The sequence below is a fragment of the Columba livia genome, chromosome 8, assembly GCF_036013475.1.
Source record: "Columba livia isolate bColLiv1 breed racing homer chromosome 8, bColLiv1.pat.W.v2, whole genome shotgun sequence".
NCBI classification, from domain to species: Eukaryota; Metazoa; Chordata; class Aves; order Columbiformes; family Columbidae; genus Columba; species Columba livia.
This window is the reverse complement of record NC_088609.1, coordinates 6,323,536-6,344,074: the sequence shown is the minus strand read 5'-3', so window position 1 is coordinate 6,344,074 and position 20,539 is coordinate 6,323,536. Positions and strand designations below refer to the sequence as shown.

At 43.3% G+C, this 20,539-nt stretch overlaps 1 protein-coding gene across 3 annotated transcripts in view; it reads left to right on the top strand.

Annotated features, from left to right (window-relative positions):
* The window catches only part of COP1 (COP1 E3 ubiquitin ligase), a 127,182-nt gene that overhangs the window by 80,418 nt on the left and 26,225 nt on the right, over positions 1 to 20,539 (top strand). For all 3 annotated transcript variants that reach the window (XM_065070841.1, XM_065070840.1, XM_065070842.1), the window contains exons 16-18: positions 8,604 to 8,721; positions 12,547 to 12,671; positions 13,906 to 14,066. In XM_065070841.1, the coding sequence (XP_064926913.1) occupies positions 8,604 to 8,721; positions 12,547 to 12,671; positions 13,906 to 14,066 (404 nt within the window). The remainder of the gene's footprint in view (positions 1 to 8,603; positions 8,722 to 12,546; positions 12,672 to 13,905; positions 14,067 to 20,539) is intronic.

Here is a 20,539-nt window from a genome sequence, read left to right as displayed (position 1 = left end):
GGCTGTTGGGATAAAATTTTCTTGTTTTATTGTGTTTTTTTTGTTTTGGTTTTGGTTTTTTTTTAGGGGAAGGTATATACAGGAAAAACAACAACAAAATGCCAGTTAGCTTTGCCGGTGCTGCAGTGTTCTACAGGGAGATGTTGGGGTGAAATGGATTTATTTCCGCTCTCTCCTCCTCATGTGATTTGTCATGCTGAAAGTGGAAAACAGCACAGTGCATTCTTCAGCAAAATGCTCCGCATAGTTTTGTCTGTCAAAGGTTCTTTGCTTCAGGCTGTATCAAACCCATTCTTAATCTCTTTCCTTACAGTAAGGGAAATGGTTTGTAAAGAGGGCACTGATGTCAACTCGCTGCTGTCGATATTATCTAATTTCTTCAGAAAATTCTCGTGTTAATTTTTGGTGCAGGGCTTCATTCACTTGAATTCAGGTCCACTTTGTTTCCTGTCCCTAATGCGTTTTTGCCTTTTCTCTTTTCCCAGAGCATCTATTTTCTTTATGTAGTGGAAACGATCGCACTGTCTTCTCTCCCTGAAATGGCTGGTGATAGGCCAAAGCCTGTGCTGATCGCATCCCATCCTGGTATTACTCTGTCAAATGAAATAAATGTCTTTATAGTGTTTCCTTGGCTGAAAGGCTTCCTCGCCATTCTCTGTTAAATGCCCAGATGCCACCCTGCATTTCTATTGCTATAATAAAGATCCTTTTCTTTCTCCATGTGCTCTCTTCTGCCCTGGAAGAGACCCAAGATTAAAAATGATCTTTTTTTGTAGTGCCTATGTGAAGGTTCACCTATTTTATTGGCTTAAATTATTCCTGAAGACAGGGGGTTCAACTATCCTACATCCCAAATCTTCTCTCTGGAGTGAGACCCACATATGGATGTTGAGACTCCAGTCTGCCCCTCTGCTGTAGGGCAGGTTAAATCTCCACCCTAAACTTTTTGATCAAAGTCACACAGATATCTCCAAGTGCTGTGGTTTGTTATTGCACACTTGGAAACAGTTAAAGTTCAGCATTTCTCCATTTTCTGTTTTACTAGTAAGAAGAAAAAGATGATTAAAGGAGAACTAAGGTTTCATGGCAGGTGCCTTGTGCCACCCCCATCATGTGGGAGTAGGTGAACAAAAACTAAAAGATCTGAGAAACTAGAAACTTGTGCGGCAAAACAGAGCCTGAACATTAATGCTGGAATGCTGAGAGGTGGGTTAATACCTTTCCTTTCTTATGTCAGTAGCAAATAGCTTAAGCAAATTTGGATTTAAAAAACTTCTCACTAATCCTTTGACCTAAGAGTACTTTTCAGGGCAGCTAAGATGAGAGGACAGTTTGCAGAACCTCTGTCTTTGAAAATGCTCACAGCTTGACTACGTAGGACCCTTGCACACAATTATTTAGTTTGGAAGTTGAATCCAGCTTTGCAGTTGTCCCTTCTTGGAGTGGAACGTTGGACTGGCTGCATTCCAGAGGTCCCTTCCAACCTATGTTATTCTACAACTTCCAGGGTCCTTGAGCAAAAATTGATTTCAAACAAGCTCTGCATAGGATTAAGTTTCAGTTTGGACTTCTTCATAATTAAATCCCCGAGTTATGTTTTAACCAGCCTTTGATATCGCTGCCTTTGTGGGGAGGCTGTTTCCTGGTGCGAAAGGATGTAGAAGATCCACTGGAGAGGCTCTGCTGCCTTATTAGTAGCTTTTTAGTTAATCTCTGAGTATGCATGCAGATTGTTAGGTGGCTTCGAGGTCAAGAGAGTGCTGAGGCTTTTGTAGGTCTCCTCTCAAATGAAAGAAAAACTAATTTTAAAGCATCTTGTCTTCAAGGTTAAGGTTCTAATAGCAGCTGTCTGTCTTTTCTTGGGTTTTTGGGACAGAGCAGCACTGATTTACCTGGCCCTTGTTCAGGTTTCTCTGAGGACCGAGGCATCTGATGTGCCAAATTATCTTCAGTGTACTGCAATACAGTGTTGATTCAAGTTTATTTTTAAATTGGGATGTTGTCCCTTTTTGTCTTCCTCTTTTTCCATACTAACAGAAGAAGAGTTTTTAACAGTGGAAACTGAGGTTGCGTGTGAGCCTTCCAATTCAGTTTCCATTTTTAGTCGAGCCAAAGGCTTTACCTCTGAGGATACAAGCTTCATTTTTATTGCAAGAAATCACACCGAGCCTGGCTGAAAGAGACATTTGGTTAACCTGTCTTGATGTTAAATTTCTGTTCTTTTCCTACTTGTTTATATTCAACAAAAAATTCATAAAGGTGGCTTGCCCTCTCCTTCATGGAACACCACTTAGGGGGATGACAACATGTGCTCTTTTCAGCCGGAGACACTTGAAACACAAGATTTGGTTTGAACCACTGGGCTCTGGACACTTGAAGGCATACGGATATGATTATATTATCCTGGTAAACAAGTTGCCTAGAAACAATTTGAGACAGCTTTGAAGGTTTCGTTCTGTCCACTCTGTGTGCTGATTTTGCTTACACTTGATATACAGAGGAGAAAAAAGTGAAAGGGAAGATCAGTTTCTATAGGTAGATGTTTAAACATAATTAATTTCAGGTAACTTCTTCAATATGTATTGAGCAATGGTGAGCTTCCTTCAGGATCTCTGAAATAATTTTTTAACCAGTGAAAATAGAAGCGGAATCAAACTCTCCAAAATCAAACCTCTTTGTCTTTTTTTCTGGCCAGAAATATTTTGTAGGCTTTTTTGCGCCCTTTCATTTTGTTGCTTTTGTTTCATCAAGATAACCTAATCGAAGTGAAGTTCCTTGCACCGAATTTGCTCTGACTCAGTTTAAATCTTGTTGAGCAAGTCCTTTAAATACACCCCTCAGACTATAAGTTGTCTCTTATTCTTACTACTATTGCACAGAGCTTCACTGCTGAAAAGATGCAGCCTTGATCCAGGCTTGAAGTTCAGGTGGAGGAAAGCAAATAGGAAAAGCTGAGGGAGTTGTCAGCTGAGGATGTTAGTTACTAGATGCAACAAATCAGATCATCATGGTCAAAGAAGCACAAGATAAATACATGTAACGGTTATGCTTTAACTTGGGCTTCTGTTGTGGTAAAACAGCTGTAGCATGAGACATGCAGGACTGCGGGCTGTAGCCAGAGTATTAATTTGTCAAATTAATCTGACACCTAAGTTGGGTATTGAAGATCTTTAAAAAAAAATGGGGGGGCGGGGGGGGCGCGCAAAATGTGCTTTGATAACAGACTTGTAACAGATCACTTAATTAACATCTGGCTCCCCACCCTGCACCTTTGGTTTTGAATATGGGCAGCTTCTTGGCTGTAACATTCATCTGATGTGTAGCAGTGAGCACCACTCATACTCTCAAGTCTGTAAGCACTGAAAAAACCTGAGAGCAATGTAAATTACTTATTTTTTGAATGGGTCAATAATCTAAATATTGAACAGTTGAGAATTACGCATTTCTAAATGATCGAAATAAGAAAAATGGTCATTGATCTCCAGCAATTCAGTTTTCCAGAGGGGAGCCACAGAACCTTTGTATGCAGCTCCTGGGGCTTTCTAGTCATTACATCCATTGAATATAAAACTGTTGCATTGCAGGTAGATTTTTCCATTGCTGTCCTTGCCCTGATATCCCTTGTGGTAAGTGGGTTTTGGTCAAAAAAAGCCCTGGGGGGTCTGTGAGTTAGCTTGTGCTGTTGACTGGTTAATGTTTGTGGTAGAGATGGGTGAAGCATATGACCTGGAAAATGAATTACTGGGGAATTGCTGGGTACCTGGAGAATTAAATCACTTTGCTTTTTGAGTGTTGTGTGTTGCTACCTTGGATGTCCTGGTACCCAGTGGAACTGCTGCTGTGGGATGCTCTTTCTTAACCCTTGCTGACTCTGTGTAGACAAGGGGTTGCTGCTCACTGTGTTTTAAGAGCTTTGCAAAAGGTGGTGAGAGCCTGAAGTCTGGTAGTGACAGTTGTTTTGTGAATTTTATTAACAAGTCTAAGTGTAAGGAAAATCACTTCTGGCCAAAACAGACTTTGCCTTTTGTTGTTGTTTAAAAAACAACTGACAATCCAAGAGCAATTCCGTTTTTCTGAACAGCTCTGAAATTGCCCAAGATGGTGCTGGCTCCATTAGCAATTCACTGGTCTCTTTTTTAGTAAGTTTTTCACCTGATTTCCTAACATTTTGTAACCACATCATCTGTTCGTTTGCTGCATCCCTATCCCTGCAATAAAACTGAATTTGAGAACCAAGATTGAAAAGGCGCTGAACTCTCACCTTGTACATCACAAACCCATCCTTCCCTTTCATCCCTGCTCTTCCAGCTGGAATACTGTGAATTTTGAGCTGTGTGGAATGCCATCCTTTGTGTGTTATACTTACTGAAGAGGTGGTGAGATCTTTCAGAAGTTTGGAGAAGTCTGAATTCTTGGTTAGTTGTCACTAAACGGCTCAAAGGTGAAAACAGCAGCATCTTAAGGGAAGTAAGAAGTTCTTGAGTGTTCTGGAAAAGCGCTAATTAAAAACTCAGGGTTGTGGTCGGAGACCTCTCAGCAGCAGTGGCAGAGCTCAGCTGCCCTTTTGGCCTTCTGAGATTGCTTAAAAAATTGTATATATATATATATGTATGTATGTGTGTATGTATATCAAATACTGCCTGCCAGCAAACATTTGAATTCAGAAGGTGGAGCAGCAGTATCCTGCCGTGCTCAGCTTCTGCAGTGACATTGAACTAGGTGAGAATTTCTTCAGAGTGTTTAATTCGTTATGGTATTGTATATATACATGTTCTTTCCCATTAGCTCATATATATTTCAGTTAAGCCTGAAAACATAAAGCAGCAAGCTGTTGCTGCCCAAGGGTTGGGCATGAGGATTTTAACTGTGGAAATGTCATTTCAAGTTGAAATAGTCCTGAATTAGTTTTCTGGTTAGGGTGGGAACTGTAAAAGAGTTGCCGAATAATGATGTTAGTGCTTATGTTTGAGGAGCAAAACCAGCAGCAAACACCCCTGTGCATCCCTGGTTAGCAGTGGAGTATGGTCCGTGTTCTTCCAGGGATGCTCTTAAAGAGTTTGGGAAGTGTTTGATTCCCCTCGATGCCCATTCTGCTTTCCTTTTGGAACTAATTCATTTTCTGAGCTTTCCCAAGCACCTCACCTTGGACCTGCTGGCGTGTCCAGGATGCTGCTGATTTCGGACAATCTCAGCTTATCAAACTCCACCAGGCGAGGCTGCTGCCAGGGTACCTGGGAGTTGTATTTTTCTCATTTCACTTCATTTTTGGGCCCTCTGCTTCCTTGGCAGATGGCATTTTTATCATGTTTTTGGAAAGTCCATATGGCCTACAAGAGAGAGTATCTCTTTAATTGTAAAACATGACCACCTGTTCTGATTTTAATGAATGCAGTGAGCATTTGTCTTCATATATCTGCTTAAAAATAGCTGCTTCAATTGAATTAAAAAAAAAAAAAAACCTCAATTGGGCACCAACACTTTGGCTGCTGAAATCAATTAATAATTAAGTGGCTAATTTTAGAACCCACTGGCCTTACCCATTCCCTCAGACTTGTGATCAGAGCAGACAGTGATTGATTGCCCTGCCGACGCCGGGAGGCACACGCGGTGCTGGGACCAGATGCCGGCAGGCTTCGAGCTGTTTATTCTGATTTTTAGAGGGTGAATGCAGCTTCGTGTCTCTACTCTGCAAATGGACTTGTCTTTCCTGCTGTAGCTCTTTCCTCCCCTCGTTGCTCCAGCTGCTCACACACAGCAATCCTCAGGTACACCTTTCCGGCTGCCCGCTGAAGGATAAAATCTGGTGCTCAAAAGGTACCCTAATGACGGGCCAGCTGGAGAGGAGGTTGAAACTGTGAGCAAAAATAAGCTTGAAAGGCTTATCCACTAACTGGCTCCTAATAGAAAGCCCTGCTAGAATCATTCTGCTCATTAAAATAACAATCGTCAGTTAACTGTTTCATAGCTCCTCCAGCAGGTATACCGGCCAGATGAGAAAATGTGGATTTCTTTTTTTTTTTTTGGCTCAAACGTTCAGGCCAGAAATGAAGAAATTTTTTACAGCGAGGGTGGTGAAACGCTGTCCCAGGTTTCCCAGAGACGTGGTGGATGCCCCATCCCTGGAGACATCCCAGGCCAGGCTGGATGGGGCTCTGAGCAACCTGAGCTGGTGAAGATCACACACAGAATCACACAGAATCGACTGGGTTGGAAAAGACCTCAGAGATCACTGAGTCCAACCCTTGGTCCAACTCTAGCCCATTTACTAGAGCATGGCACTAAGTGCCATGTCCAATCTCAGTTTAAAAACCTCCAGGGATGGCGAGTCCAGCACCTCCCTGGGCAGCCATTCCACTGCCTGACCACTCTCTCTGTAAAGAATTTATTTCTAATATCCAGCCTAAATTTCCCCTGGCAGAGTTTAAGCCCATGCCCTCTTGTCCTATTGCTGACTGCCTGGGAGAAGAGACCAATCCCCACTTGGCTATAACTTCCTTTCAGGTAGTTATAGAGAGTGATGAGGTCACCTCTAAGCGTCCTCTTCTCCAGACTAAACAACCCCAGCTCCCTCAGCCTCTCCCCATAGGTCTTATGTTCAAGTCCCTTCACCAGTCGTGTTGCTCTTCTCTGGACCCGCTCCAGCACTTCAATGTCTTTCCTGAACTGAGGGGCCCAGAGCTGAACACAATACTCCAGGTGTGGCCTCACCAATGCAGAGTACAGGGGAAGGATCACTTCCCTTGTCCTGCTGACCATGCTGTTTTTGATACAGGACAGGATACCGTTGGCCTTCTTGGCCACCTGGGCACACTGTTGGCTCATGTTGAGCTTCCTGTCAATGTCCCTGCTCATGGCAGGGGATTGGTCTACATGAGCTTTGAAGGTCCCTTCCAACCCAAACTATTCTGTAATTCAGAGGTGGAAGGGACCAGGATGCCCAAATCTTGTTGAAGGAATATTAACATTTAATTCAACATTTCTTTGAAAATGAACCTGTTTATTGAAGAACTTTTTCACAACATCATCTTGTCTAACACCAATTAAAATACCCAAATGGTGGGAACATGCTGGGATTTCGGTCGATAGTGTCAGCTGTTCAGAGGGTTAATATTTCAGCAGAAGAAATGAGAGTGTTCGTAAGAGTGCTTGGGGTACTGCACTCCCCAGTGTTTTTGTGTTGGCAGTAATGGGTGTAATAGTAATTTGACAGTTCACTACCTGGTGTAAGTGATGGAGAAAACTTAGTGTGGCTGCACACAGAAAACTCTTACTGGAAAAGTCTCTGATCCCATCTTGTGCAGAGAGGAAGATGCTGGCAGCAGTTAGAGAGGAAGGCAGCTTGCCTCCTTGCCTCATTTCACTGAAGGTGTTTCTGACGTAGCCCCTTGTCCTGCCACAGTCACTAATTACCCCGTTAGTACGGGTGGGAAGCCACCCTTGCCAGTCTGACAGTGGTTGCTGTAGCTTGATCGATGTAAATCCAGTTATCTCTCAAACCACATGGGATTTTTGATGACAGCTGGGTGTTGTTTGCATGGCTGAGAGCCCGGCTTTGAAACGCTGTGCAAATACAGAAATAACTGTAGCTATTGGCATTTAAATTCATTTCTATGTAATAATCTTTGTGATGAACTTCCGTTGATGTTGTTTCAGTGGGAGGAGGGTCAGAGCAGTTTTCAGCTGACGTCTGGGTTTCGCGAGTTACTCGGTGAGAAAGGTGTCCAGCCCAGTTTCCTTGTGTGTGTGTGTAGCCTTCTCTCTTTCACTTCCAGAATAGCAGGGGATAATTAAACAAAGTTCGACATTAAAGGCTGAAAGTCAGGAAGGGAGAAGCTTATTAACCTTGTTGAGCTGGAAGAAACACTGAGGGTGTTTGGGGCTTGGGTCCATGGGGTTTTCTATTCTTATTTTTTGGTTTTCTTGGGAATTGACATTTAGTTGTGCAGATAATGAAATGTCTTGCTAATTCTGTTGCCGTCCCTTTTATGTGGTCATGGCACTGTGACGCATCTGTGAATGAAATCTTAAGAAGAACTGGATTTTATTCTGTTCTTTCATTAGCAGAAACGCTAATTCTCTCTTGATTGGCAATAAAGGAGAGAGGCAAATAACAAAAGTACGAAGGTCACCCATTTAGGTTAAGCACAACCAATTTAGTCCCTATTTTCCATGATCCCATTTAAGTAGCAAATAGACTGAGCTTTTAGCCTGGGCTTCTCCAGCAGTTTTCCAAGAGGGGACAGATTGAGGAAGGAGAAGGAGGTGCAGGGAACTAGAAATGGCAACTAGAGTGTGTGGGCAGGAGAGACAAGAGCCCTTTTAGCTGCTGCAGGTGGGTTTTGCAGGAGGACATGTGGATGTGTACGCACACGTGGATGCACCTTTTTCCCTCGCCGACTATTTGAAATGCTACTCGGTTTCTTCCAGACTGAATTTTTGGGCCGTTTTAAGAAACCTGCTTAAATACACCTTTGCTATCGTGCAGACTGTTTTTCCTGTATGAGGTTCTCAGTGAGATGTGGAAGCTGCAGGCAGCACTTTCATTGTGAGCTGACTATTAGATGTCCCACGGTTAAGTTTTCCCATTTCTTTCTCACCTCCAGATCACTGTGTTCACTACTACGATCTTCGCAACACTAAGCAGCCGATCATGGTGTTCAAAGGGCATCGCAAGGCAGTCTCCTACGCAAAATTTGTGAGCGGGGAAGAAATTGTCTCTGCGTAAGTACTGCCTTTTATGTAGGCTAAAAACTTCGTAGCCCTTGCTTTCTGGCATTCCTCAGGGCCACGGTGTAAGTTCACCTGTGTGGGCGGGTGTGCGCGCTAGCTGCTGTGCTTTTGGAAAGCAGATCATTGCTTTTTCTTCCGAGACAAAAATAGAAATTAATTCCCGGTGTCACTTGGCTCTCACTCTGTCTTGTGAAGCTAAAATGCTTAAGAGGAGGAATATGAAGACAACTGGATGCAGCTCCTGACCACAAGCTCCAAGTATGGGAAGCTGTGGGTGAACTCCCATTTTTATAAAGTGCTGAGGATGCTCTTTGCCAGAGCTCTACAGTAGAGAAAGCTGCTGGCAGAGCCCTGAGGATAATAATCTGAAGTAAAACACAGCTGATGAGTGACAGAAGTGATCAAATGGTGCTACTATGTCTGAAGAAGAGGTTTAGCCACAACCTGAAAGCTACTCAGGACTGACTGGGCAGTTTGTTGTTAATTTATTAATCTGCTCTGTGAAGGCCCTATTTAGGAGTGTACTTGGGTTAGAAAGCAGACAAGGCGAAGTTGCATTTTGTGGCCTTAACAGCATGCAGCTTTTCAGCCGGGGTAGGCCATAAATCTGCTATGGAGACGCCAAAGAATGATCTTCTGTAGCTTCAGTTAAGTGCCCAGATGTGTCTGTCCCAAAGCCAGATGTGGATGCCTCAGTTTTAGGGAGGTTTTCAATCATGTGGGAATGAGCATCTGTCAGATCACATGGTGAAAGGTTTTATAACTGGCTGCGAGCCTCTGCGATAAACCAGAGCTTGAGCCCATCTTCCACCGTGGCGAAAACACAAGCAGCCTTGAGGGGCTGCAGAAGCTTTCATCTCACTGCGTTCCTGTAGAACACCCCAGGGCAGCAGGAGTGGATTACAGGGGTACGTCTAGTCCCAGAAGGTACCTCTTTTGCCTTGTACCAAGCCAATGATTATCCATCTTCATTTTGTGAGCCTGGAGTCAAAAAAGAGCATTTTTAGGTGTGTTCAGGCTGCTAGTGAGTTACTCCAAGCTGAATATTCCCAGGTGGCCTCTGGTTTGATTGATATTTAATCAGCTCTTCTTATTTCCATTAACATTATAACTCTATAAGGGTGCAAATTCTTACCTAGAACACAGACCAAATTAAATTTAATGCTTTGAACCAAATCTTGGGTAAGAAGAATACGTTTAAGAGAAGCAGGAGGAGGCTGGGAATGTTTTATAGCCATGATCAAGTGCAGCAGCATCCATGGGATGTTTCAGGACAAGGTGGCCCAGTCTTGCTTGAGCCAACCATCTGAGAAAGCTTATCCCACAGTCCTGGGAGGAATATCGATAGAGCTGTCAGACTTGGACAGGCAACAACAGGGTGTAGAGGACTAACTGGAGGGCTCACGTATCTTTTTCTGCATGACCAGAATTAAATGTCAGAGAGAACAGGTTATTTTTAAGTCTTTCTTTTGCAAATTGAGGAGGGGAGACAGCAGTAGTGACTCCCAAAAATCAAGCACTGATTTCTTTTAAGAAAAAATTGTATGTATATTCAGATTCTCTAGATTTCTAGCTAAAGCTGTTTTATAGATTGCATTGATTTACTTTGGCTTATAGAGTTAGGTTTTGACCTCAAGGGTGTTCAGAACTGTGTGGTATTTAGCACAACACATTGATTGCAGTGCTGATTTACAGCGAGACAGATTTAACAGAGCAGCGCATCCATGATATTTTTTTGAGAGAGAATATGAAACCATAAGGGAAGGGTAACACCAGCAGCATCAATGGCCTTTTCCTCTCCTTGCAGTCCAGTGGTGGATCACCTTATTTCTTTACAGAATGCTTATCCTAAGCAATGCAAACAGGGCTAAAGCTTGATGGGGATTTGTTAACAGTAAAAGCATTCCATTAGTAATAGACTTTAAGTGTTTTTATTGTAATGAAGACATCTAGAGTGTGTAGTATGAAAATATAGAGGTTAAGTGCCTGTATATGAGGTCTTCTTGATGGGTTAGCTAATGGCAAAAGCTGTCACAGGAATCTGACAGCTTGTAGACCAGGGATTAGGCTTTTGCTGCTGTATTTTTTGCTGCCTTCAGAAAAGTTTAGGTTCCAGGCAACTCTGAAGCTTTTAGAAGCAGTATTTTAACAACACGGCTGCTGTAACAGCACAGAAGGAACCTCCCTGCACTCATGGGTCAAAAAAGCAGTTGCATATACCTTTTTGCCCTTTCTATGAGCTACTTTTGCCCTTTCTGTGCTGGTACTGTGATGGTGAGGACAAGGGAAGGGAGAGTGACCAGCAGCATAGGACAGGGATGGATGTGGAACAACCATCAGGCAGAAAAGCTGAATACTCTGTTTTAGGGCGAGACCTGGGATGAGGAAGGCACTCCTGCTTAAGTCACAGTTTTACTGATAAAAGTTCATACTTTCATTCTGATCTGACCTCATACTGTTATTACAAATGACTAACAAATCTTGCTGCAGCTCCCTTATCGCTCCTTTGTCATTCCAGCTGTCACTAAGGGCTGAGATAAGGGGTTTGCAGTATAGCATGAGGTACATCTCTCCTCTTTTGTGCTATATTTTTAGGTAAATGTGACATTGGTGCAGGACTAATGTCTTTGGTAATATTTGATGGATATTGGGTGTTTTGTTTTATTTATTCCTTTCAATTCTAAATATTCAGAAAGCAGTAAGGTTGGGTGTTGTGACCTGCACAAGGGGAGTGTCACCTCCATTCAGGAGGCTGACAGGTCCTGCTCCCAATTCAATTCAAATTTAAGGTCAGAACAGCACTACCCCTTTCCTCAAGGGTGGTTTCATGGTGCTCTGGTCCCACCACATCAGTGTTTGTTTCCCATTTGTGGAGTGTGTCACCAAAAGTCAGTGAGTGGCAAAATATCGAAGCCTGACGATCACTAGAGTAATGTCTGGGCTTGTGTCCCCTCAGGTTTGGGGGAAGAAATTAATCTATGTGTCTTGGAAACCTGGGATTTTCAGCTGAGCTCTGCCAGGCAGAGGAGACTACCCTCACCTCCTTTCTGTTGCCAAAGGGAAAATGTTTGCTCACAGTAGATAGAAAAACGTTTTGAAGGCAGGTATGTTTGCATGAGGGGAGGAACAATGGAAAACATCAATTTTTATTTAATCCCAACTGAGTTTTTAATCCCAGCAGAATTTGTATATTTTTAATAGCAATATTTAGCTTTGCTTCCAAGGTGAAAAAAGTGGAAGTTTGAGATCTGTATCCATAAAATCTCAATTACACATGAGAAAACCACATCAATGTGATGCTAATAGCATCTCCCATAGGTTTTTATATGCTGCTGCTTGACGTTGGGCAGGAAAAGAATGTGCTTTCAGGGCAGCTGGAGAGGGAGGAGACAGCTTCCTACCCAAGTCCTGTAAAGGCATGAATGAGAGTTGCAGCTGGCACAGAGGATGGAATAGATTTTGTCTGTGATGTGGAGGTTTAAGAAAAAACCCAAATCAGTGTGTCCTGGATCGAGGAGGGCAGTGATGGCCCAAAGGCTGTACTGTGGAGTACTCTGCAATTGACAGGAGAAAGGAAGAGTAATACTTCAGGGAAGTTTTTTATTCAAACACGTAATGCGTTTTGACAAGCTTCTGAAATAACGTGATACCTTTCCGAGCTCAGGCTGAGTTGCAAATGATGGAAAGCAGGATAAATCTCCTGGAGCACACTAAGGTTTCCTAGGTTCATGTTGCCAGTAGGGTGTTAAGGAGCAGGGCTGCGAGCAAGGAGTTCCTGCTGTATGGCAGCAGCGTAATTTGTGGTATTGTTTTCAGGTCAACAGACAGTCAGCTGAAGCTGTGGAACGTAGGGAAGCCCCACTGCTTGCGCTCCTTCAAGGGTCACATCAACGAGAAGAATTTCGTAGGGCTCGCATCCAATGGAGACTACATTGCCTGCGGTGAGTAGAGCTGCCCTCCTGACAAACGTTAACGGGGCTCCTGGGAGCTTGTGCCTCTTTGGTTGCAAAGCGCACCAGCAACTGTGCCATGTGGCTGCAGGGGCTCTTTAATAATATTCTGAACTTCCACTCTCCTCTCCCTTTCCAGGGAATGGAGTATTGACCCCTCTGACATATAAGGGGGGTTGGTAGTTGGTTTCTTCCCATTTCAGATGAATTCTTCATATATGATAATTTAGACTTTCTGTCACCACAAGTCAACTGCTAATGTAGCCACTGTAGATATGACTTAATGTCTTTCAAGTTTACCAACTGACATGTCCTCCTGCATCTGTCTAAGGAAGGGCAGTAGCCTGGACCACACAAGTGGTCCTGTACTTGTCCTCCTTGTGAACAGCTCCTTAGAAGACTGAATTGTCCTTGGCTGCTCAAGGAGGTTGTGGAGTCTCCTTCTCTGGAGACATTCAAAACCTGCCTGGTCACAACCCTGTGTAACTTCATCTGGGTGTTCCTGCTCCAGCGGGGGGATTGGACTGGATGAGGTTTCGAGGTCCCTTCCAATCCCTGACATTGTGATTGTCCTGAAGCAATTAGCCTTTTGGCTGTTCCCACCCTTTCACCGCTTAAGCCAGACTGTTGAACCTCTGTAAATCCACAGGTCTTGGTGGGAAAGCTGTGACAGACTGATTGCTGTGGGATGAGCAGGACGACTGCACCAGCACTGAAGAGCTTGTGTGTTCTCTCGTCTCTGTGCAGCTTGCCAAGCAGAAATTGGGATGGATTTCTAAATAAAGCCTGCGCACTGTCTAGTCTCTCTTACTTAAACCTCCACAGACCAAGCTGTCATACTTGATTACAGCAAGCAAAACTGTGACGGTGCTACCTGCCACGGAGCTGCAACACCAAGCAGGCTGGGTGTAGCAGTGTTTTATGTGGTAGTGTAGATGCTCTGCTCAAAATGCTCTGCCCAAAGGAAGTTAAGGGGGACAGCTGGGATCCTGCATGTTTTGCAAGTGCGTTGCAAACTGCAGTTGTCTTGTAATAAAGCCCGGTTCTGTTATTAAATGTTGTTAAAGTGCTGTGGAGCACTCCCAGTTGCCAGGGCACCAGGAGCATGATGGTAACTACAAGGAGGAAATGTCTGGTGTTGTCTTAACCAATAAAAAGAAGCCTTATTTCTGTTCCTGCTACCAGAACCTAATCTTCTGTATTTTTATTTTTTTTTTATTTCTAGGAAGCGAAAATAATTCCCTTTACCTATACTATAAGGGCCTCTCAAAGACACTGCTGACATTCAAGTTTGATACAGTCAAAAGCGTCCTGGACAAGGACCGTAAAGAAGATGACACAAACGAGTTTGTGAGTGCTGTGTGCTGGAGGGCACTACCAGATGGGGTAAGCTTTCTGCTCAGGCACCCAGCTGGGTGCAGAAGGAATCTCTCCTGCTTTCTTGTGAAATAGCACTGCTGAGAGTTTGACTGTGACTTGGTATTTTCCCATTTATGAGTATTGCAGATCGGTGTGAGAACATGAGGATCTGCAGAGTAACTGAGATTCTGGGGAGGAGGGACTGCTGTGCTTTTAAATCTTCTACTTGGGTGTTTGAGTTTCTCTACTTGGCATCCCCAAAGCAGCATTGTATTTCTGGCACTTATGTTGTGTCTTTCTTTTTGTGGGCAAACTAGTGGGATTTTTGTTGCTTTAATGAAGGCACCTGCAGGTACTCCAGTGGAGCCTTATCTCGATGTTACTGTGTCTACATGGACTTGCTCATTGAAATACAACCCCTGTGTTTAGATGAGCAGATATGCAAAGGAGGCGAGCGCAGGCTGCAGTCACCTCAGTGACTGTCCCGGTGACACTTAATTCGTATACGTAGCGTGTGTGCTAATGCTGCAGGCAGACCTGACGCAGCTTTTGTGAGAGTGGCCTTTCGGCACAGGGCTGCTCTGCAGAACAAAATGCTGCTTTTGAAATTGAGTGCTCTTGAAAACCTTCCATTAAAAAAAAAACAAACTTGAACGAGTTACTCTCTTTTATGTGCATGGGTTTGCAGATCAGATACTTAACGGGCTTGTTGGGAGGTGAGGGAGGAGGAGCTCATCCTAAATACAGTCTTCCAAGTAACTGAAGTGCAATATTGCCTATTTGGTGTCCTGAGATGTTGCCTTCACAAAGACATAGCATTTTGGAATGGTAACATCTACCAATCTGTTTCCGTATATAGAAACTGCCCCCACAACTGTGATTCAGTTGTCACTGGCATAAACTTACTTCAGATAGATGCTTCTGAATCGATATCAAAATGAAGCTAAGTGTCTGAAACTACACTTTTGATTTAAAAGTAAAAAGTGGGCTGTTGTGGTTTGCATGGTGGGTATGAGACTTGGTGATGTAGAGTCACCAACTTCTCGCTGGCTACGGATTTAGGAGGATTTGGTATTGGCAGATGTCACACATCAGGTGAAAAGCAGCTGTTGGAAGATGCGTAATTCGTTTTTCTGCTGGATAAAATAATGTGCTGTGGGAACCTGTGTGTCCAGAAATGCCCTTGTCTGAACTCCCTTTGCTGCAGTGCTTCTGTGTTGGGTTGTGCTGCCCACTGACCTCCTGGGCAGCTTTTCCACAGGCAACAGGCTAATGGTGATGTCCTACTCTTGGTGTTATTTCTGTTGCTGTCTGCTCCTCGTCAGTCTTTTCTCTGATTAATATGCTTTACATCTGACAGAACTTCCGCTTAAGTGACTGAGACATTTTTGAGCAGTCACCAAGGGCTGTCAAACCGTTCTTCATAACCAGTATGAAAAATATCACGCAAAAAAATGTAATAGTTAAATCAGGCCCATCAAGATCGCTCCAAATAACGTTCAGGCCTCACTCCATTAAACAACATTCAAAATCTGTCGCTGTTCTGATAACTTTTTTTTTTAATCTTCAATCATTCCTCTGCTTTTCCCTGGGCTTCTTCTAAATGAGCCAGTTTCTCCCCTGCCTTTCATTTGCAAAGAAAGGAGCAAAAGGCTGCCTGCAATCTGAGTGTTTTTGCTACTGTGCTTTCCGTCTCGGTGGTGGATGCCATCCTGCTTCGTGTACCGACCAAGCAGCCTTGCTCGCTTTTGCCAAGAGCCCTGAATGTTCCTTCTCGGGTCCCTGCGAGACATAAAGTGCTCTTCACCTTTTCTTTTCCCTCTTGTTCCAGCGCAGCACTCCTCTCTGACCTAATTGAGACTTAGGAAATTAAATTACTGCACAGCCAAAGGTCGCTTATGTCCGCAAAGTCTTGCTCAAGTGGTGAAACTCTTTTGTTCTCCATTTTGATAGCATTTGTTAAATTTGGTTTAAATTTTTTCAAATGAGCTTTATATGTATAGGCTTCCCCAAAAAACGGCGTGTTTTTTAGCGATGAACTAGAGCGGGCCTTTGCCTTGCAGTGCTGTCAGCATCTGTGGGAACCAGGGAACCCACAGCCTATTTCTGGCTCCATTGCAGACTTTGATCCTGGGTGAGTCACTCTGCCTTAATTTCCTAATTACAAGAGCCACCTCGCCTGCGTCTTGCTGCTGCTGGGTGCGTGGATGCAGCTCCAGCCCCGCAAAGCCCAGCGTGGGCTGGGAAACCAGCTTGTGCTGCTGTGGGCGTGCAGTTCTCCCGCCTCGCTGAGCTGGTTCAAAGCTTGTCGCTTGAAAGAGCTTTGGTTTGCTACCTGGGGTATTTCTGAGGCAGAACATGTGGGCACTACATCCCTGAGGCTTCCCGGTGGAGCAGAGTCTCTTCGGTTTCCCTGCAGAGTTGCTCTCAAGGATTGTTCTTTAATTAACCTTTCGAGATGAGATAAGTAAGTTTCAGATCTGTCAGTTATCTTGGGAAGCATGAGTACATGTACCTCCTTCACTTCATGCACTTAAGTGCAAAATCTCAGATCCTAATTAAAACTTAAATAAAACTTTCAGATAAAATGTCATTGATTCTTTCTTAAATCTATTTTTGTGTAATTCAAGCTTTTACTTCCTCCTGAGCCAAAGTCAAGCTGTGCCAGCAGCCCTTGCCAAAACCTATTTTTTTCCCCTCTGTTGTTTTTTCTTCACTTAGGAAGATGCAGGGACCTTTTTGCTAGAGCTGTCACCTTTCCAACTGCAGAAGTCTGGCCGCTACCTTCTTTCCACCTCTGTCAAAGGGACAGAAATTGCTCTGTGCATGTGGTTATTAGCATTCGCATCAAGCTTTTCAATTCTTAGGTGATGTTAGAAATAAGCACTAGCTCGTAGGCTAATAGTTTTGTTAGACTGAAGGAAAAAAAATCTCAGCGGGTACATGAGGAAGCAAACCTTTGCTTCCTTTGGTGCGGTGTTTTGGACAAAGGTAAACAGGCACTTTAATATTTTTTAAAAAGCACTTATGGCTTGTGGGGAAAACCGTTCTCACTTCTCATTTTACTCTAAAATTGGTCAATATTTAAAAGTAGAGAAAACCTCAGAACACTTTTGGCCTAAGCAACCTGATAAATGTGAGTTTACCAGAGATGCGTTTTGGAACCTCCCCTGAACAAAATGAAGTGTTTTATAATACACCTCTGCCATCCTTTGTTTCTGGCACCTCAGCAGGAGTTAGCCAGCTTGATTTGAAGCGTAAATCTTTTCCTGAGATTAGAAAATACATTCTTCTATTTCATTAATGTGTAAGCAGACAGTGCTCTTGCCTATAGGGATGCTCTTGCATAGGGGAAGGAAATTATAGTAGTGGTAGTAGCTCACTGCAGCTAGGTGAGTAGAGATGTTTTATCTGTCTTGGGAGGCTCTGTCCGTCTTTGTGTAGCTACATGGATAGTATTAATAGCTGGAAGAGATTGGTTTGTACTTTTTTTTCTTCCCTTATGCGTCCTATGTGGTATTTTCCCCTTCCATAGAGCAGGAACTTTTTGTCTGGACTTGCTTTGCCATATTGCAGAGTTCAAGATGTGTCTCCTACAGCTGTGTTAAATAATTGCATCTCAAGTAGGCCCCTTTCCCAGTCATGGTTAGTGTCTCTCAGAAAGAAGCTGTCAAAAGACAAACCAAGGCTGAACCTGCTCCCAGGATGGCAAAAAGGTATTACTGCTGAACACAGAAGCAATTTGATTATGTAGATTAAGCATGGCTCAATCTATCATAATCACTGCAAAGAAGCCATTTAATTTTGTACCTGTTTGCATGAGTATTCATTACTGCCGATAAGCAGGTTAGCTGAGGAAAGGTTTCTCAAGCAGATATGTCAAGGCTTTGATACCAGTAAGGAGATGGCAGATAAGAGCAGGAGAATGCCCCACAAATTAGCTTAGGTAAAGCTTTATGTACGTCTTATTTTTTTCTCCTTTTAGAGGGGTAAAGGAGGGAAATCCCTTGAACAGCGCTGCAGACTGTAACCAAGTCATCTCGCTGTGGTGAGCGGGTGGGTGGTGGTACCTGCTGGGTGGATGCTGAGGTCTCCTGCACTTGGGAGGTGGGAGAGCACAAACCCATGTGTGTGTTTACCCACCTCGTTGTCACTCTTCAAAAGTCATTTTAATTTAGGGGAGTCTCAAAACAATCATGTAGCCACAAGTGAGAGAAGCAAGCTCTGGGACTTCAGGCTTCAAGTTGCCTTTAGGTGCTGTCATGTGGTAGAAGTATCTTCATAATTAGTCTTGCATCTCTGAACTTCTCCTTGTTAATCTAAGAGGATGGAAATACTCCCTCGGCGTGGTACATCTCTTCAGAAAATAAGCTTTTCTTCCATTTATTTTTCCTTTCCTCTGAACATCCAGCCTTGTTTCGAATGATGTCTGGCTTGAATTCTTTAAATAGAAACCTCTAATTGAACTGTAATAAGCTGGTCACTTAATAGGGCTGTAATCTTGTTCACTGATGAAAAGTAGCCATCCTTTGTTTCCTAGTAGCCTAATAAATGGTACACGACGTACAGAGGAGCTAGTCGGGGACTCTGATAATTTACAATCCCAAATTGGCTCCCTTCACTGGAATTAATTTAGCCAATACAAATTATTTCGGGAAGTGATTCATTGCCATTTTAAAGCGCTAATTAATTTGGATGACTTATGAACATTAAAAATGAAACCTTCTTTGTCATACCCAAATAACCAAATGCTTATTCAGTGTCATTCTTAAGTAACTTGTATCGACGTAACTAACTACATCTCTTGTAACTTGAAATATGAATTCTAATGGGATTTTGGGGAGGAAAACAAGTGTAAGACTTGATATTTTTCTTTTGTTCCACTTTACTGCTGAAATTTTAAAGGCTCAAAATTGGTGAGAATCTTGACTTGCAGATTGAACTCAGTGTTGTTTTATTTCTGCAGCATCCTCAGCTAGTTGTTCAGATGTCGGTTAAGCCAGACCTAGGCAGTAATCTGAAGCTGATGAGATAAACGCCTGCCCAGAGCGATCAGACCCGAGCTGTCCCTTTCCTGCCGCTGACACCAGCTGCTGGCACAGGTAGCAGCAGCGTGAGCAGCTCTGACTGCAGGGTTTTCGGGGAGGGCACCTGCTGTTTTCTGACTCATCCTTTCTTTCTTAGACCAGGGCTGGCCTGTAGCAATCATGGGCAGCACCTCCCAAACCAGTATTTTTGCAGGTTTACCTCCGGTGCAGTCCCACGCTGCTGCTCCATCCTGGAAATGCCATGGTTTTCATCTTCTCTCTCGTGACTGAAATGCATGGCAGGTTATGGGAGGCTGGGAATGATCAGCTTTATAAGCAAAGCAAGGAGATGTGACTTTGATCGGGTTTATTCTACTGGTTTTTCTCCCCCTCTTGAAAATCCTCAAAGACTTTCCTCCCTCCTGTGGAAGTCTAAGCCCCGTAGCATGTGTGCTGTGAAGCTCATGGCTCTCGGTGCGATGCCTTCTCACTCCCCAGTGTGCCCTCTGCTCTCTGGCCATGATTTAGATAAAAACACTTGCTTGACTTTCATTATTTTGATGCTTTACACTTTCCTTACCTAGTAAATACATTTTATTTCTCTTCCATCCTACCTTTTTAATGTTTGTCCCTCCTTTACTCATTTTAAAATCTCAAATCTTTGTTAAAAACAAGTGGAACCCAGAATGTCAAAGATATATCAGGCATTGTTGATTTCCCCCCCCTAAAAAAAATTTTAGCATATTACTTATGTATATTGACACACACTGTATATATTGTTTTATATGCTGCTTGAAAACTACTTTCATATGCAGAATAATTTCTACCTTGCAGATAAAAGATGTCACAGGTTCACTGTATATGCTTCTTTGTTCTGAACATGATTGTATACTTTCATATCCATATCTCTTCAAATGCTCATTTTGGGCTCTTTTTTTCTGTGGCTAAGGAGAATTAATTAAAAAAATACTCAGGTGGCTAACAATATTTTACTCCTCATCACAACCCTTGGATTCCAACTGCAGGGAAATTTCTGGGAAAAAAAAAATCATACTCAATTATTAACAGTTTGTGCATTATATTGAAATTTCACTGCATGTTGACACTTCAGTCCATGTGAAAGACCATCTTGATAATGTGATTATGCAAATGACAGGCTTGAGGAGAAAGTGTTTAATTTTGAGTCTTCTGTACAAGAAGAAAAATATTGGTAAATGTCCTTTCCTTATTGCGTTCTCCCTGCTTGCAGGACACCCTCTGAGCTCCATCCTGGCGTGGGCAGGAGTGAAGGGAGTCAAGTGCTGTTGCACTTCTCCATCTATTGTGGGGTTTTTGAGGGGAAAATTGTGTATTGCACCGTGTTTTGTGCTGTTTCAGGGCTGGAGGTGTATGTTAACTCTTCCTTTCCTAGAGGCAGAGCAGCTGGAGGTGCTGCTGCAAACAGAGGGGATAAGTCTGTCGCTTTCGTTCAGC